General features: G+C 39.2%; 1 protein-coding gene across 1 annotated transcript in view; it reads right to left on the reverse strand.

The window, feature by feature from the left end:
- The window catches only part of NKAIN3 (sodium/potassium transporting ATPase interacting 3), a 195,619-nt gene that overhangs the window by 28,053 nt on the left and 153,018 nt on the right, over window positions 1-14,548 (reverse strand). Inside the window, exon 6 of the mRNA XM_031058628.1 lies at window positions 893-953. Coding sequence (XP_030914488.1) covers window positions 893-953 — 61 coding nt within the window. The remainder of the gene's footprint in view (window positions 1-892; window positions 954-14,548) is intronic.

Consider the following 14,548-nt stretch of genomic DNA (forward strand, 5'->3'; position numbering starts at 1 on the left):
TCATAAAATGCTATTGACATTAGTTTTTTTTTTCCTCTAGAGAGAGCTATTTTACTGTTTACCTCCTCATAAATAAGAAGGAATTTAAATGATCACATGTTGTTCCTTTTTTAATTTGTTCTTGTATTCACTCCTCTGCTCATCCAATATTTTTCCATTCTCTCTACTGCTTTTACCAATGGCCATCCCAGTCATGTGGGTATGGTGACATCCTCAGAGAATTCTCACAAACACTTTTCACACAGCATCCTACCAAAATGTTCAGCATATTCAGATTTTTCCAATACTCTCTTAATGCCTTTTTGAGAAATACTTCCTTAAGGTGTGCACATTTTCAAACTTTTGGAACAACATGAGTATGTGTATAAGGGTTTCATTGACAAAAGCAAGTCAAGAATATGGGGTCAGCATTTTAAATACATGGTCTAGGTGCCTGTAAGCATAGATCAGGTTTACCTAATTATTGATCAGAGTGATACTGCACACTGTAAATGGCTTGGTTTGTCCTCTCCATTAATTTTACTGCTGATAAAGATGTCATTTGGAAAAACAGATTAAGAGGGTTCAGGAGCTTTGATTCACATATAAATGTACATCCATAAAGGCATACATATCTATATGTATGCAACATGGATCACATAATTTTCATCTCTGTGACTGGCTCATGTAAGATGTTCACAAATCTCTATGAAGGAGTTCAGAAATTGCAATCCCACCTTGATAAGTTGTTAGTACCTAAATAAGCATGTTTTTAAGCATAATTGGTTGTGTACATGAATGCCAGATTCTGCCATTTTTCAAACTTTGCTCTTTGCCTTGGTAGTTTAATGCAAGACTGTTTCAGCTCAGATACCTTGGCTCCAGGGATGGTGAGGTGTGTATCAGTACTTACAGCTGTCCTCCTCCTCCATGAAAATACTGATCACGTAACAGGCATACACAAATCCAATCAGCTGTGTGAAAAAAGAGGAAAAGCCATCATTAGAACACATTGAACACTTATGAAGCTGTTACTACAATGATAAATACAGGTATCACAGCTAAATTTTAAAAAGATATTTACCTCTATTTCCTGAATTTACAGATTTCAGTGCAAAGGGTCACAAACAGCGAAATTGTTTTCCTCTCTTTTGCTCATATTGAATAACTTATATTTTATATATAAATATGCATTTTATAGTTCAAAATATTTTCCTAGTCTCACTGGGATCAGTATCGATGAATACTACTATTGAGTAATATTGGTGGAAAACATCTATACCCTGATGGTCAGCTGTTATTTAGTTCCGTTTGTTCTTCAATACCTCTGTTCTCACATGGCTTTTCCCACATGAACGTCAGCCTCTATGCACCTCATATGCTTACTAAAAGGCCAAAATATTTATTGACTGCTACTGAATTAAGTCATAGTAACACTTCTATGGAATCCACAAGGGATGTCTTTTGGTGCTATATAAAGTGTCCCAGTGAAGAACTGTTAGGCAAAAATTTTAAATTGATAGGTCAATTGTCATTGACATCAGGAAACACCTTATTTGATGTAATTCATGTTAACTATGCAGGAAATGAACAACAACATTTCCCCAAAGAACAGCAACAGTCAAACCATGCCATTATTTTAATAGCAGCACCCATGACAGCATCATCCTTAACCCAGATCTGTGTCAATTGTGCCACCAAGAGGAAGGGATTGAGATCTTTAGGATCAAGAAATAGAAACTCACTCTCTCCTTATCCATATAGACAAAATGTTTTCTTAGGATCATGACCAAAGACGAAGAAAATCCCGCTGGGCAAGAAAATCTATAAAACTGCACAACCAGACATGTCCAATCTTGAGAAGATATTGTTTGTGCAGCTGGGCACAATTCATGCCATCTGAAAGCCTTGAAAAGACTCTTCATGAGAGATTTCAAAAATAACCCAGAGATTAGTTTTAAGAACACTCCTTTTTCTCTGGTCCATTCAAAAAATCTAATTAAAATAGTTATTCTAAGGATGTCACGGATCAACCATCTGAGAAAGAGGCAATTTAATAGTATCTAGACAGGTATAAGCTCCTTCAGAAGCAGAAAAATCATTCCAACCTGCTTTCTGGTTGGGCTGCACGAGGAGCTTTACAAGCAGCTCCAAAAACCTCTCTGCAGACAAAAAGCTTGTCCACACAAGGGAATTCAGGGAAGTTAAGATGAATTAACTAAAGCTGTGAAATCAATGCACATAAGATAAAGTACATTAAATCCCTGTGTGGCCTTTCCCATTCAGAAATAAAGTGGCCCTAGTTCACTGCAGTTTAATCCATCTCCAAGGGATTAATCTTCCCATGGAGAATTAAGCTACAGTATGCTGAAGCTGAGCTACTCATGAATGAGGGCTGTCACAGCGCTGTGGCACAGTCCTGTCACAGCTTCCTCTCCAGGGCATTCACCTCACTGCTGTTTTCACAAAGTGACTTCAATCCAACTTTTCTCTAATTCTGAGCAGATACAGTATCAGCAGCTTTCCTGACTGCTTTTTGGTGTCCAGTTTGCTGCATGGTATTGCCACAGTCTCTCTGGTGAGCAGCACTTTGTTGCACTGATGCTCTGAGCCAGCTAAACACAATCCAGCTCTGGAGGAGGCTGGGATGGATCCATGCCGGAGCTGCCCATCCCCAAGTGCCTGGTGCTGTGGGGGCTGCAGCAGGATGGAACCCACAGACACTGCAGGGCTCACTTTACCTGCTGAGAGTTGTTGGGTGGTTAGGAGCAGTCCAGCTCCTGCTGTTAATGACAATGGGATCTTATGGATCAGCTGCCAGCCCATCCAGGGCCAGCAGTGGCTTACAGACTCCTTGACAGATTAAGCACATTTTTTCCTTAAACTTCACGTTTAGACCACCTTTCAGGCATGATAACTAAAACAATACAAAGTCGACAAAGAGATCAAAAGACAAATCATACCTGAGATGCAGTGTTTGTGCCACCTGAAGGTTACATATAATTTAAAACAATATTGCATTAGGACCATGGAAAAATGAGAACACAGGTGATTTTTCATAACAGGATGTCACCTGTTTATTTACGATGTTTCCTGATCACCATTTGTGTTGTGCAATTTGACTGCATAAGTCACTTGGATTTGTTTCTTTTTCTTAAACACGACTAAAATATTTTGAAGATTAAAACTGCTGAACAAATAATGAACATGATAGGAATGAATTGTGGTACAGGCTGTGGGTTAAGTTTTTCTGAAGGAAGATCAAATATTAGAATTAGAATATTAGAATTTACTCTTTTGCCATCAGGTATTTATTTTTTCTTATTAGTACTATTTTGTATTAAATTAACTTTATTTTTATAAACGCATTTCCTTCTTTATATGTACATGTAGGCTCTATATCCATGCATATTATATAAAACATATCTCTGTAAGTGCTTCCAGCAGATTTCTCATATGTCTAAGATGTTGGACAAGTGGATAAAGCACAGCAAGGCTTCCACTCTAACAAATAATAAATGACCTGACACAGAGAAAGCAATAGGAAAAAGTGCTCAAAAAAGTCTTCCAAAAAATGTGGGTCATGACAAGCCTGAGTTCTAGCAGTCCTAAGAGTTTATATCCTGCTCTTTTAGTAGACCTTCTCCGTATACTTTTCCCACTCTCTTCAATGTTTGAAACACACTGGCTAATCTGTGACCTTCTTGCAAAATCAGCAGCCTTTCTCTACTTCTCAGAAATATATTTCTTTGTATTCCTCAGCATTAGAAATCACTGCTAGCTGTTGTGTTTATGATGTATATTTGTTTAAAACACACCATTTCCCCCATCTGTTTAGTTATTAATACCAGGAGAAATAAAAAAACGTGTATATGTGCTCTCTTTCAATTTTGTGGTCTTTTCAATAGGAAGAAAAAGATGAGGTGATTAACCATAGCCCTCCATAATCCAACAATATCTTTCTGTAGTTAAAAGCCAGAATACATTTTGCTGAAAGAAAAAACAACAAGGAGAAAAAAGAGCCCTTTAGCATCAATTGTCAGGTATTACCGCTCGAGGGGTCAGCAATGCTTGGCTTCTAACTAACAGACAAGTAGTTTTAGTTGGGTGACTGATATCTACAGAACCACCAACAAGAAGTGATAAAGTGGGAATATACCCTTTGACAGAGGAGACTTGTTTCCACATCCTTAAACAGAGTTACAGCTGCCACTGTGTGAATATTTTTGTAAATGAATCAATTAAATCCACTTATTTTGCGTCATTGATGGGCATGTTAATAAAATATTTATTCCAACAAATTGCTTTTGGTATCTTGATTTACACAGCTGCTGTTTAATTAACAGTGTTATGCTCATGTGAACCCATCTAGCCACCAGGCTAATTGCCAATCTTGGTACTGGAAGTGTTGGCTATTAGCCTGGCACCAAGTGATAGACTTAAACGTGTGTTCCCTGATAACCAAAGCAATTATGATGCATATGAGCTGGAGGATTCTTATTTTGATCATCTTGAGTTGCAGTAATCATCCAAAGGGACTGATGAAGGAGTTGGAACAGGATGTCCAAAGCACCTGATCACTAGCACCTGAAAGCATAAATAGGAGCCTCTGGCTTGATCCAGAGAGAAAGACAGTCAGGAGCCTTATCTTTGCAACACTGAGTTCAAGGCATGGAAACCTTCTGGGATCCCTGCACTGTACAAGACTCCTTGTCTTACCTGGAGAGCCCAGGCTGTTAAGCGTCTCAGAAGACACCTGTCCATGCTATTCTGCAGAAAATCAGGTGGGAAATTGTGGGTAGAGGCTGCTGTCCCCAGCCTTCCTCCATCTACACAGTGGTTAGGGCACACACCTTTCTCTAGACAGAATAAGCAATGCATAAAATATTTCAGGGAATCAAGAAGGTTTTGTTTGGAGGGACTTTAAACCTCTTCTGGTTCAACCTCCCTGCTGTGGGCAGGAACATCTTTCACTAGGCCAGGTTTCTCAAATTTCATCTAGCCTGTCCTTGAACACTTTCAGCTGTGGGGCACCCACAGTTGGTCTTGGCAACCTGTTCAAGTGCCTCACCACCCTCACTGTAAATTATGTCTTCCTTATGTTCAATCTAGATCTATGCTCTTTCAATTTACAACTCTTACCCTTTGCCCTCTCCCCACGGACCATGGTAAAAAGCCCCCTTTATAAACGGAAAGGCTAAAATAAAGTTTAAATAGCTCCAAGTCTCTCAGCCCTCCAAATATTCTCATGGCCCTCCAAGTGGAGTATCATGAAAGCAGAGTAGAGGGGTAGAATCACTTCCCTTGACCTGCTGTCTACACTTTTTGTGATGCATCCAAGGGTATAATTGGCTTTCTGGTCTGCAAGTGCACTTTGTTGACTCATGCTGAGTTTCCATCCACCATGATCTCCAAATTCTTCTCAGCAGGGCTCCTTTCCAGCCATTCATCCCCCAGCCTGAACTGACATGGATTGCTCCGAGCCAGGTACAAGATCTTGCATGTGGCCTTTTTGAAGTTCACGTGGTTCACATGAGGCCACTGCTTGAGCCTGCCAAGGTCCCTCTGGGTGGCATCTCATCCTTCAAGACCACCAACAGCACCATCCAGCTTGCTGCCATCAGCAAACCGGCTGAGGATGCAGGCAACACTGCTATGTCAGTAATGAAGACACGAAATAACACTGGTCCCACTACGGGCCCCTGAGTGATACCACTTGTTATTGAACATTGAGCCATAATCCTTTGGACATGACCACAGAGTATTTTCAGACCCATCAGAATTTTCCTACCAAAAACCTTATTTCTTCAATGGCTAGCTGAGAAGTGTTGCTGAATTCTCCAAGTCATAGTGAAGGATAGGCTGGATGTGAGAAACAGTTGTCACTTAGGCTATAAGTTGGCAGAGACTTCAGTGTGGAGTCCACAAAGGGATTTCTTATCAGTGGCACATGGGTGCATTGGTATGATGCTATTATCAAGGCTTTTGATGCATAATTTATTTTCTGCTGGTATCCTTAGGTAGAAATAAAATAGTAGTAGTCTCTGTTATTTTTCTCCCATGAAGGCAGCAGATTCTCAAGAGGACCTTAATGCTTTAGTCTAACTAAAATCTCCAGGCTTAAGCTATGGAAGTCTGCATGAAATGTAAATGCTAGTTTAATAGAAGAGAAATTAGATTATATAACTGTCCATCATTAAACTGAGAGAAACTATTAAAACATGTAAGAAATTAAAAACCTAATAATTTGAGCAAATATATGCTGTGAGATATAATTGCTTTAATAAATGGATATTACTAGAATATATCCTATTAAAAATAAGAATCAAACTGAGTGCAAAAATGTATGTTTACTTGCTAATTAATGTATTTTAATAGTTGCTACTTAATGTGGATTAACCTTTCCTTAGGAGAGCAAGGACAAATGCAAAATAAAACTAGAGTGATGATTTAAATCAAGGCCATTTTCCAAAGACTGAAATACTTTTTATTAAAATTGATGATTTGGATAATTTTAATTTAAGTCTTCCTGCTTTGCTTTGTCATCATCAGCTGTGGCCTTTGAATAGACTCTCACAGTATGAGATTATTTTCCTATCAGCTTCACATACTGCAGTTGCACTGGTTCAGAGTAGATATGTGAGGCTTTCGTAAGTATTTAGGATTAGATGAAGCAGAGCCCTGGGCTATCAGGTTAATCTTCAAGGTCAGGTGTACAACAGCTCATTTACCACAGTTAGGCAATTACACAGAGTTTTGTAGAGATCTCATTGCAACAACATGGAACCATCCACACAAACAAAATAAATGTACAGTACTCCTGGCTCCAAGAGGGTGTATGTGACATTGTAGGTAAACTAGATTTGGAAGATTTCTCCAATCTGAAAATTGGAGAAAATGGAAACTGTGCTTCATACTCTTCATTGTACACACCTAGTCCACCCAGCTTGCCATTGCACTGAACATCCTTGACTTCTTTTTTGCTGATGAGAACTAAAAATCATTATTTCTTATTTATGTCTTGGTGTTCTTCAAAAGCGTAACTTGGCAAACACAATTCCTTTTATTCTGCAAGGTATTTCACTATTACCTAATTTCCCACAAAGACTGAGGGAATATGAATGGAGATGAAACTTTTAGAATTGAATCTTTATGTGTTAAAAATTTGTAGGATACCAAGCTTGACAAGATGTCTTAAATTTAACTTATAAAATGGAAATTATGTAGCAAAAGTGAATTCACTGAGCGAAAAACTAAAAATGCATTCCATTACAAAGCATCCTGCCTATTACCCTATCTCCTGATTAGCATTTTCACAAGAGTTAACGACTTCTGAGGAGAAGTTGAAACCTGAGTAGTTAATCTTCTTAGCTACCTATTTGCCACTAACACTTTTATTACTCTGTAGAGGACTGTAAACCCTTTTCCTCAGTTAAAGACTAGAAAAGTGCTAAATCAGAATTGGAGACACATAAGGGAAACAAGATATTATCCCAGTGTCTGTGTGTATTCACGATTCAGCAAGATAGAAATATGAATAGGATTATCAGGCACAAAGAAATCATAACTCTACATACTTCAAGACAATGACAAAGGAAAAAAATCCAGAGTAACAGCAGTATATAGCTGGAGCATAATAATGACCATTTGCTACTATACTATAGAGTTGTCCAATCACATGACTCTATACAATTATGCACCCTATCTGCATGATTATAAACATTTTACTAGAAACATATTGTAAAACTATAGATAATTTCAAAACTGAATAATGCAATTTTTAAAATTAAAGAACAGACAGTCTCAAAGGTATGTCTGCATTTTCCAGAATTATATTATGAAATGCACAATATTTTACACTGGTAGCAGGGGGAGGCTCAACCTGAAAGTACTTAGAAATCTAAAATCATAAAAGTGCAGAAACAACTGGAAAATTGTCCAGAAAACATAGCAGGAAAAGGTAGCAGCAATAGCTGAAGTACTCTATGCTGTCTGGTTTTGGTTTTTTTTCCTCTCCTTCATCTTCTTAAAATCTATTTGAATTGAGTTGAATAAAATTCAGGCTGTAGGGGTATTGTCTATCAATTTAATCAGCACAGAGCTCGTCTGGTCCAACTGTGCCATTTGCAGATGTAGTGGAGAGATCCTAGAGACTACAACTCTGAGAGCCCTTAAAATGAGCTAAGGACTCTAAAAATAGGTGACAGGAGCTCGTGGGGACTTTTGCTATATATTTACCATGGAGAAACAATTGAGCAGATACTAAAATGTCTGTTCTTAAAATACATAGAAGTTGTTGTTGGCTAATACTGCAGGAGACAATTCCCCTCGAAAACCATCTAGCTAGAACTGGGAGCCCAGCAGCAGGCTGGAAGACTACTTACAGCTGTTAGCTACTGTGCTTTTTGAAGTTCTACCCTGTATTTGCTGTTCTCAAGTCCTTGTTCCCACTGTGTCCCTTGGACCTTAAATTAAAAATTGTACCGACAATCTAATTTTCCCAGGCCAAGATCAGAAACTTTGCACTTGGTCTGGGAATTTATTTCTCCAGCAGCACAAATGTATAACTACCCTCCTACCCAGCTGCCCAAAATGACTTTACCAGTTAAGAGGGAGGACTGATGTGTTATGTTACCAAGATGTGTTCCAGCCTTGTTAGGGCTGAGACCAAGAAGGGAAACATAGTGTGTTTTCTCTCCCCTCTTGCTCTTCAGCTTAGCTATGGGTTATTCTCCCTCCTTTGTTTTTGCTGCAAGTCCTGAGAAATAATATTTTGTGTTCTGAGATCTGAAAGATGGAGGATTTTGAGCAAACCGTGTAATCCAATCCTGTGTATAATTACATAGATCACAGAATTTCACCTGGGTACTCTGTTAACACTGTGATAATGTCAGAGCAACCCTCACAGACTAGGCTGGGATACTGGTGCTCCAAGATGAGTTATGGAAACAGAAGTGATCTGTGAACCTTTGTCCTTTACTCAGAGAAGAGATTAGGAATAAACCCCATTAAGCATTAATTCTTATCTATTTGGTTGTCTATTGTGTGATAAAGATCTAAATTTCCTAGTTGGAATGAAAAGGAAGTCTCAATATGTAAAAACACTGAACACAGTATTTAAACATGACTGGTCAGAACAGTGTTTTATCTTGAAATATATTAATTGTTTGTTAATGATGCAACTGGATACAGTGCAAGTCAAAAGTGCAAAATAAAGCCAACCTAAAACATTGAAAGTTTAAGAGCAAAACAATGGAAAGTGAAGGGGATGAGGGTGGTAAGAAGAAAGAGAAAGGAGATCTACATCTGAGCAGACTTAATAAAATCACCAAAAAAGAACTGGATAAACAAGTGAGACTTTAGATCTAGCTTTTGTCCAGTGTGTAAAGAAAATAAAATTCATCCTAAGAACAGGGTCAAAGTTCTCATATTTAATTTAATAACTAATTAGTTTGTCAGCTGAATAACAGAAACTGAGAAAACCCTTTACATCCAATTTTACAATAAGCAGGTGAAAAAATGACCTTCCTTCATTTCTGCCAAACTGACTTTGTGTTACTCGTTTTTATATTTTCTAAATACCTGCTTTTATTTGCATTCACCTTTACTTATCAGTGTGAAGTATAATTTCAGAGCTAGCTGCAGATCACACTATATTTCACATCTTTTGATGTGACAAAGAAATTCAAGTTTGATAGTGTCTTGTAACCTGAAGTATTTCCTAAAGAGCTCATCAGGTAATGACTTTATCTCCACCTAAGCTGCACATACCTAATGTCTGCCAGTGACTAAAGCCAATGTAAATCTCTTTGGCAAGTGACAAGGTACTTGGGAGGGTTTTTGAATCCCAGGGAAACTGATTATGCGTGCAGGGGGTACAAAAGAAAACTGCTTTTAGAACAGCAGAATATTGCAACTCTTGGCCATTTTTTATGCTAATACTCCTTTTAAAATTCTTTCACTGCTTATACTGCAATTATGAAAGATGTTCTTTGTTGATAGAATGCCAAAAGATATTTTTCCCTCCTTATTAGATCTGAAGGCACATAATGAGAGTATTATTTCCACTTACTTCTTACAACAGACACAGAGAATGTATTTTCATTCCAACAATGCATTGAAATCTGTAAGAATGACTTCTTTTTGACTGAATAATTTCTTTCCCTTCATGTACAATGTAAATAACACATGCATGAAACAATTATATTACCATAAGGCAGTAGCCATTTAAAGACAAATAAACTGTGACATGGAAACAAAAATGCCTAGTTCAAGATTTCAGTGAATTATAACAGTCTGATCCCCACTATTAGCTAAGCACCTTTATAGATATATCTTAAATACCTAATTAATAATAGCTAAGAATGAACATAACATTATCCTGGCTCCTGTTAATTCATAAATATGGCTTAAAATCATATGAAAAAAAATTGCAAAGCTTTCAGCAACAACAGTTATGCCACAGCAGTAAGTTGAGGGAGGTGATTCTCTTCCTCTGATCTTGCAAGACTGTGTCCCGCTCTGGGCCCCCCAACATAAAAAGGACATGGACCTGCTGGAGTGAAGCCAGAGGAGGCCATGGAGATGACCACAGCCTCTCCCATGAAGACAGGCTGAAACAGTTGGGGCTATTCAGCCTGGAAAAGAGGAGGCTCTGGGGAGACATTAGAGCACCTTCCAATACCTGATGCAGAGGGACTTTTTACAAATGATAGCACAAGGGGCCTGTGTGAGAGTGTTGAGGCAGGGGAACAGGTTGCCCAGAGGAGAAGTTGTGGATGGAAGTGTTCAAGGCTGGGCTGGATGGGGCTTTGAGCAACCTGGTCTAGCAGGAGATGCCCATATGTCTGGCAGGGGATGTTGAATCTTATGATCTTTAGGGTCCTTTCTAATCCAAACCATTCTATGATTCCTCAGAGAAAAACAAAAGGCAAATAAAAAAATAGACCCAAAGCCATCACATCATCTCATACAGGAAATGCTGTATGATCCAATGAATGGAAAGTAAGAATTTAACCTCTACCCTTACCAGCCTGCTCATACTATTGACCCAAGTGGAACCTTCTGAGAGGGCTTGCAGGAGTGGCTGACACCGAAATGCACCTCAGAAGTAATCTCCAAAGCCTGAATGACATGCAATAGCTTAGAACAGCCATTAATCAAATCACACAGTAATAAAAGCTTTGAATAATAACCAAGAGCTGGTTAAAATTCACAAGAGTGTAGAAATTCATATAAGGCAGCATGAATGAGCACAGGTTGCCTGAAAACTTTTCTTATAATTTGGTTTGCAGGGCAGGGCAGAAAAGTATCATACGGTATTTCTCTCTGTGGGTATCAATTCAAAAATATTTTTTGACATTGTGTAGTTCAGTATTCTTTTTCTATTATTATTTCATTTAATATATGCAAGGAAAATCACACCAAAAAAAACCCCTTCTATGTTCACCAGACATTTCTTCCCTTTTTGGGTGTTTTTGTTGAAATACTAGGGTGATGAATAATAGGTGACAGATAGAAGAGGTGGAGTTATGACGATCTTTCTTGATCATCCCTTTGTTTTTCCTAATCAATTTTCATCTAACAGCATATTTAGTAGATGATCTACCCCACGTGTGCTTTTGCTTGTGTACAAATATGCCATATTTAAACCATAGACCAAATGATTCAGTATTGAGCCACAGTTGAACTGGGTTTCTTTGTCTTTGGAAGGAACAATGCTATAATTAGAAACATGGCAGAATTTATGTGCTTGGCAGCAAATATAGCAGCCTCTTCACTCAGCACAAACTGTAATTACTCAATATGAGGACATGGGGACAAACATGACAGAATGGTGTAGGATGAAAGATGGTGGAAGGGGAAAGCCACGTCCTTGTTTGATCCTTCCCATTGTAGTTCTCACTATGGATAACATTGTTTAATTCATTCAAGCTGCTGCCTGAATGTGCAGAAGGATGTACATAAACACACACACACACCCACCCTTATAATCCTTCATGGAGTGGTCTGCTGTGATATGTGAGAAACAAGAATACCATAAAAGCTGCAATGTTATCAGTTTGCTCAGGTATTCCCAGTTAAACTGTGTGCTAAAAGGCTTTTGTGCTGGATTCCCACTGGGCAGAAAAGCTATCAAGAACTGCAGTGAAGCTTTGCTTTCTATCAGTGTCTAATGAATTTTCAAAGCCGCTTCTCCCGTCATGTCTGACCCAGTGTGATCTCTTATATCACATGTCCCTCGCACAGTTTCTTTGAATTGCAGTAGAAGGTCCCTGTATATATGTTGTGGCTTCATGTCCTGCTCACTCCTGTTTCTTCTTCTTTCACTTCACACCGCACCGGACTGCCCCCTTTGCCTTCATCTGGGCCTGACTCTGCAGCCTGAAGCCCAGAGTGAATCCCAAAGCAGTGTTTCCTACCCAAGGTATCTAAGCTCAGCCAGTAATCAGCCAGCATGCAAATACACAAGCTACACTGGAGCCATTCTAGAAAGGACTTTTCTCCCACTATCAGTACAAAACCACCACAAGCATCCCTTTGTGGCCAGTGTGTGTCTCCCCACATTCCCCATTTTTTGTGTGTATGAGAGGCATTTTCCTGTCTTGCCCCGGAGCCAAGTGTCAGGATGTTTTAGCATGTGGGAGGTAGATTTGGCCCTAAATGCTGCCATGAGGCTACTCCTGCAAAGAAATGTAAATGCAGCAAGAGAGCCTGCACCTGGCAAAGGTAACTGCTCATTTGCTGCACTGGGTTTGTCCTGACCGGAGACAGGTTTCATGTGGAAGTGTCCTTGGACTCCCTGATTCTGGCTCATCTAGGCTGAGCTTCTGGTTACAGCAGATAGTTTATTTCTGGGAAACAAGCTCAGATTTAATCGAGGACAGAGGTGATGGTGCTTATTTGGGTCATATTCTGGCACGAAGAGAGACTCGGAATTACCCAGCCTGAAGGAGATTATGTCAGGCAGAGAAAATGCTAACCTACTTCTCCTTCTCTTTGCATCCAGAACTGGGATGCATCTTTGCCAAGATATCTTCCCCTTTACATGAGGGACTCCAGAACCTCAAGAGTAGGTCCTCAGTCCTTGGAAGAAACCTTATTATACATGGGCAAATGTGGCATTCACATTCTCTGAAAAAATACCTTCACCCAGGATTTTTCTCCTGGGAAGGTGAGAAGCCTCAGAGAAAAGGAAAACAACTTTTATCTCATTTGCTTCTCCTGTGTTGTGCTCATCTGTGAAATGTGTTTGGAGATTGTTTACCCTCAGGTGATTGTTTCATTGGTCTTTGGTGTGAGTTGTTTTGACTCTTTAGCCAATTGGTGCCAAGCTGTGTTGAGACTAGAAAGAGTCACAAGTTTTCATTATTATCTTTTTAGCATTCAGTAAGTATCCTTTCTGTATTCTTTAATATAATATAGTATCATAAAGCAATAAATTAGCCTTCTGAGAACACGGAGTCAGATGCATCATTCCTGCCTTTGTCAGGGCATTCCCTGCAAATACAATAGGGGAAGCTGAAGGTATCACCAAAACAGGCACTTTTGGACATCTGGAATATGTTTCCAGGGTTTCTGTACTCTTGGACAATGTGTTTGAACTCTCTTTCTTTTCTTCTTTTCAGATACAAATAAGTTTAAGCCTACTAAACCCTGCTGTGCAGCTCAGAATAGCTGAATAAATACCTGGGAGGTTAAACTTAATGTCACTCTTTCACCTGCTGAAACAATGACCTCATAGTGTGAGCAGAAGGAGAGCTGTCTCATTTAAAGGAAACACAGGTAGGTCTGTTTTAATGGCAACTCTCATGGTTCTTTGAAATGTTAACTTTTACAAAAGCCAGTTTAGACCAAAAAGAAAATAAAAGAGTCTGGCTTCTGCAATAAGCAAACTGGCACAAACTGTAATTATTCAATATGAGGGCATGGGGACGAACATGACGGAATGGTGTAGAAGGAAAAATAATGGAAAGGGAAAGCCATGTCCCATATTAAAGCCCTTTGAGGGATAATTCAATTGATACAGAACACACCTCCAGAAATTTCTTTAACCAGATCCCTAACCACAGCTTCTCAGTAGTTACAGTAGTTGTCATGGAAAAAACCTGCTCATCTCTTAACCGCATAGATGAGAATAGAATAGCTCTGGGCTGTTTCAAATGGAAGGGACCCAGAACAATCATTAGTCCAAGTGCCTGACCATTTCAATTCTGACCAAAGGCTAAAGTTTATTGTTAGGGGCATTTTATAAATGCCTCTTGCACACTGACAGACTGGGGGCATCGACCACCTCTTTGGGGAACATGTGTCAGGGTTGTGCTACTTTCCTAGTCAAGAAATGCTTCCTAATGTCAAGTCTAAACCTTCAGAGGGCAGCTTTGAACCATTCCCACATGTTCTATCACAGGATATCAATACTGAAGAAAAGATCAGCACTTGCTTGTACACTTGCCCTCCCCAGAAAGCTGGAGAGAGTAATGAGGTCACCCCTCAGCCTCCTTCTCTCCAAACAAGCTGAATGTACTAAGTTCCTCCTCACAGGATGTCTTCCAGCACTTTCACTAGT

This window comes from Geospiza fortis, unplaced genomic scaffold (assembly GCF_000277835.1).
Source record: "Geospiza fortis unplaced genomic scaffold, GeoFor_1.0 scaffold121, whole genome shotgun sequence".
NCBI lineage: Eukaryota > Metazoa > Chordata > Aves > Passeriformes > Thraupidae > Geospiza > Geospiza fortis.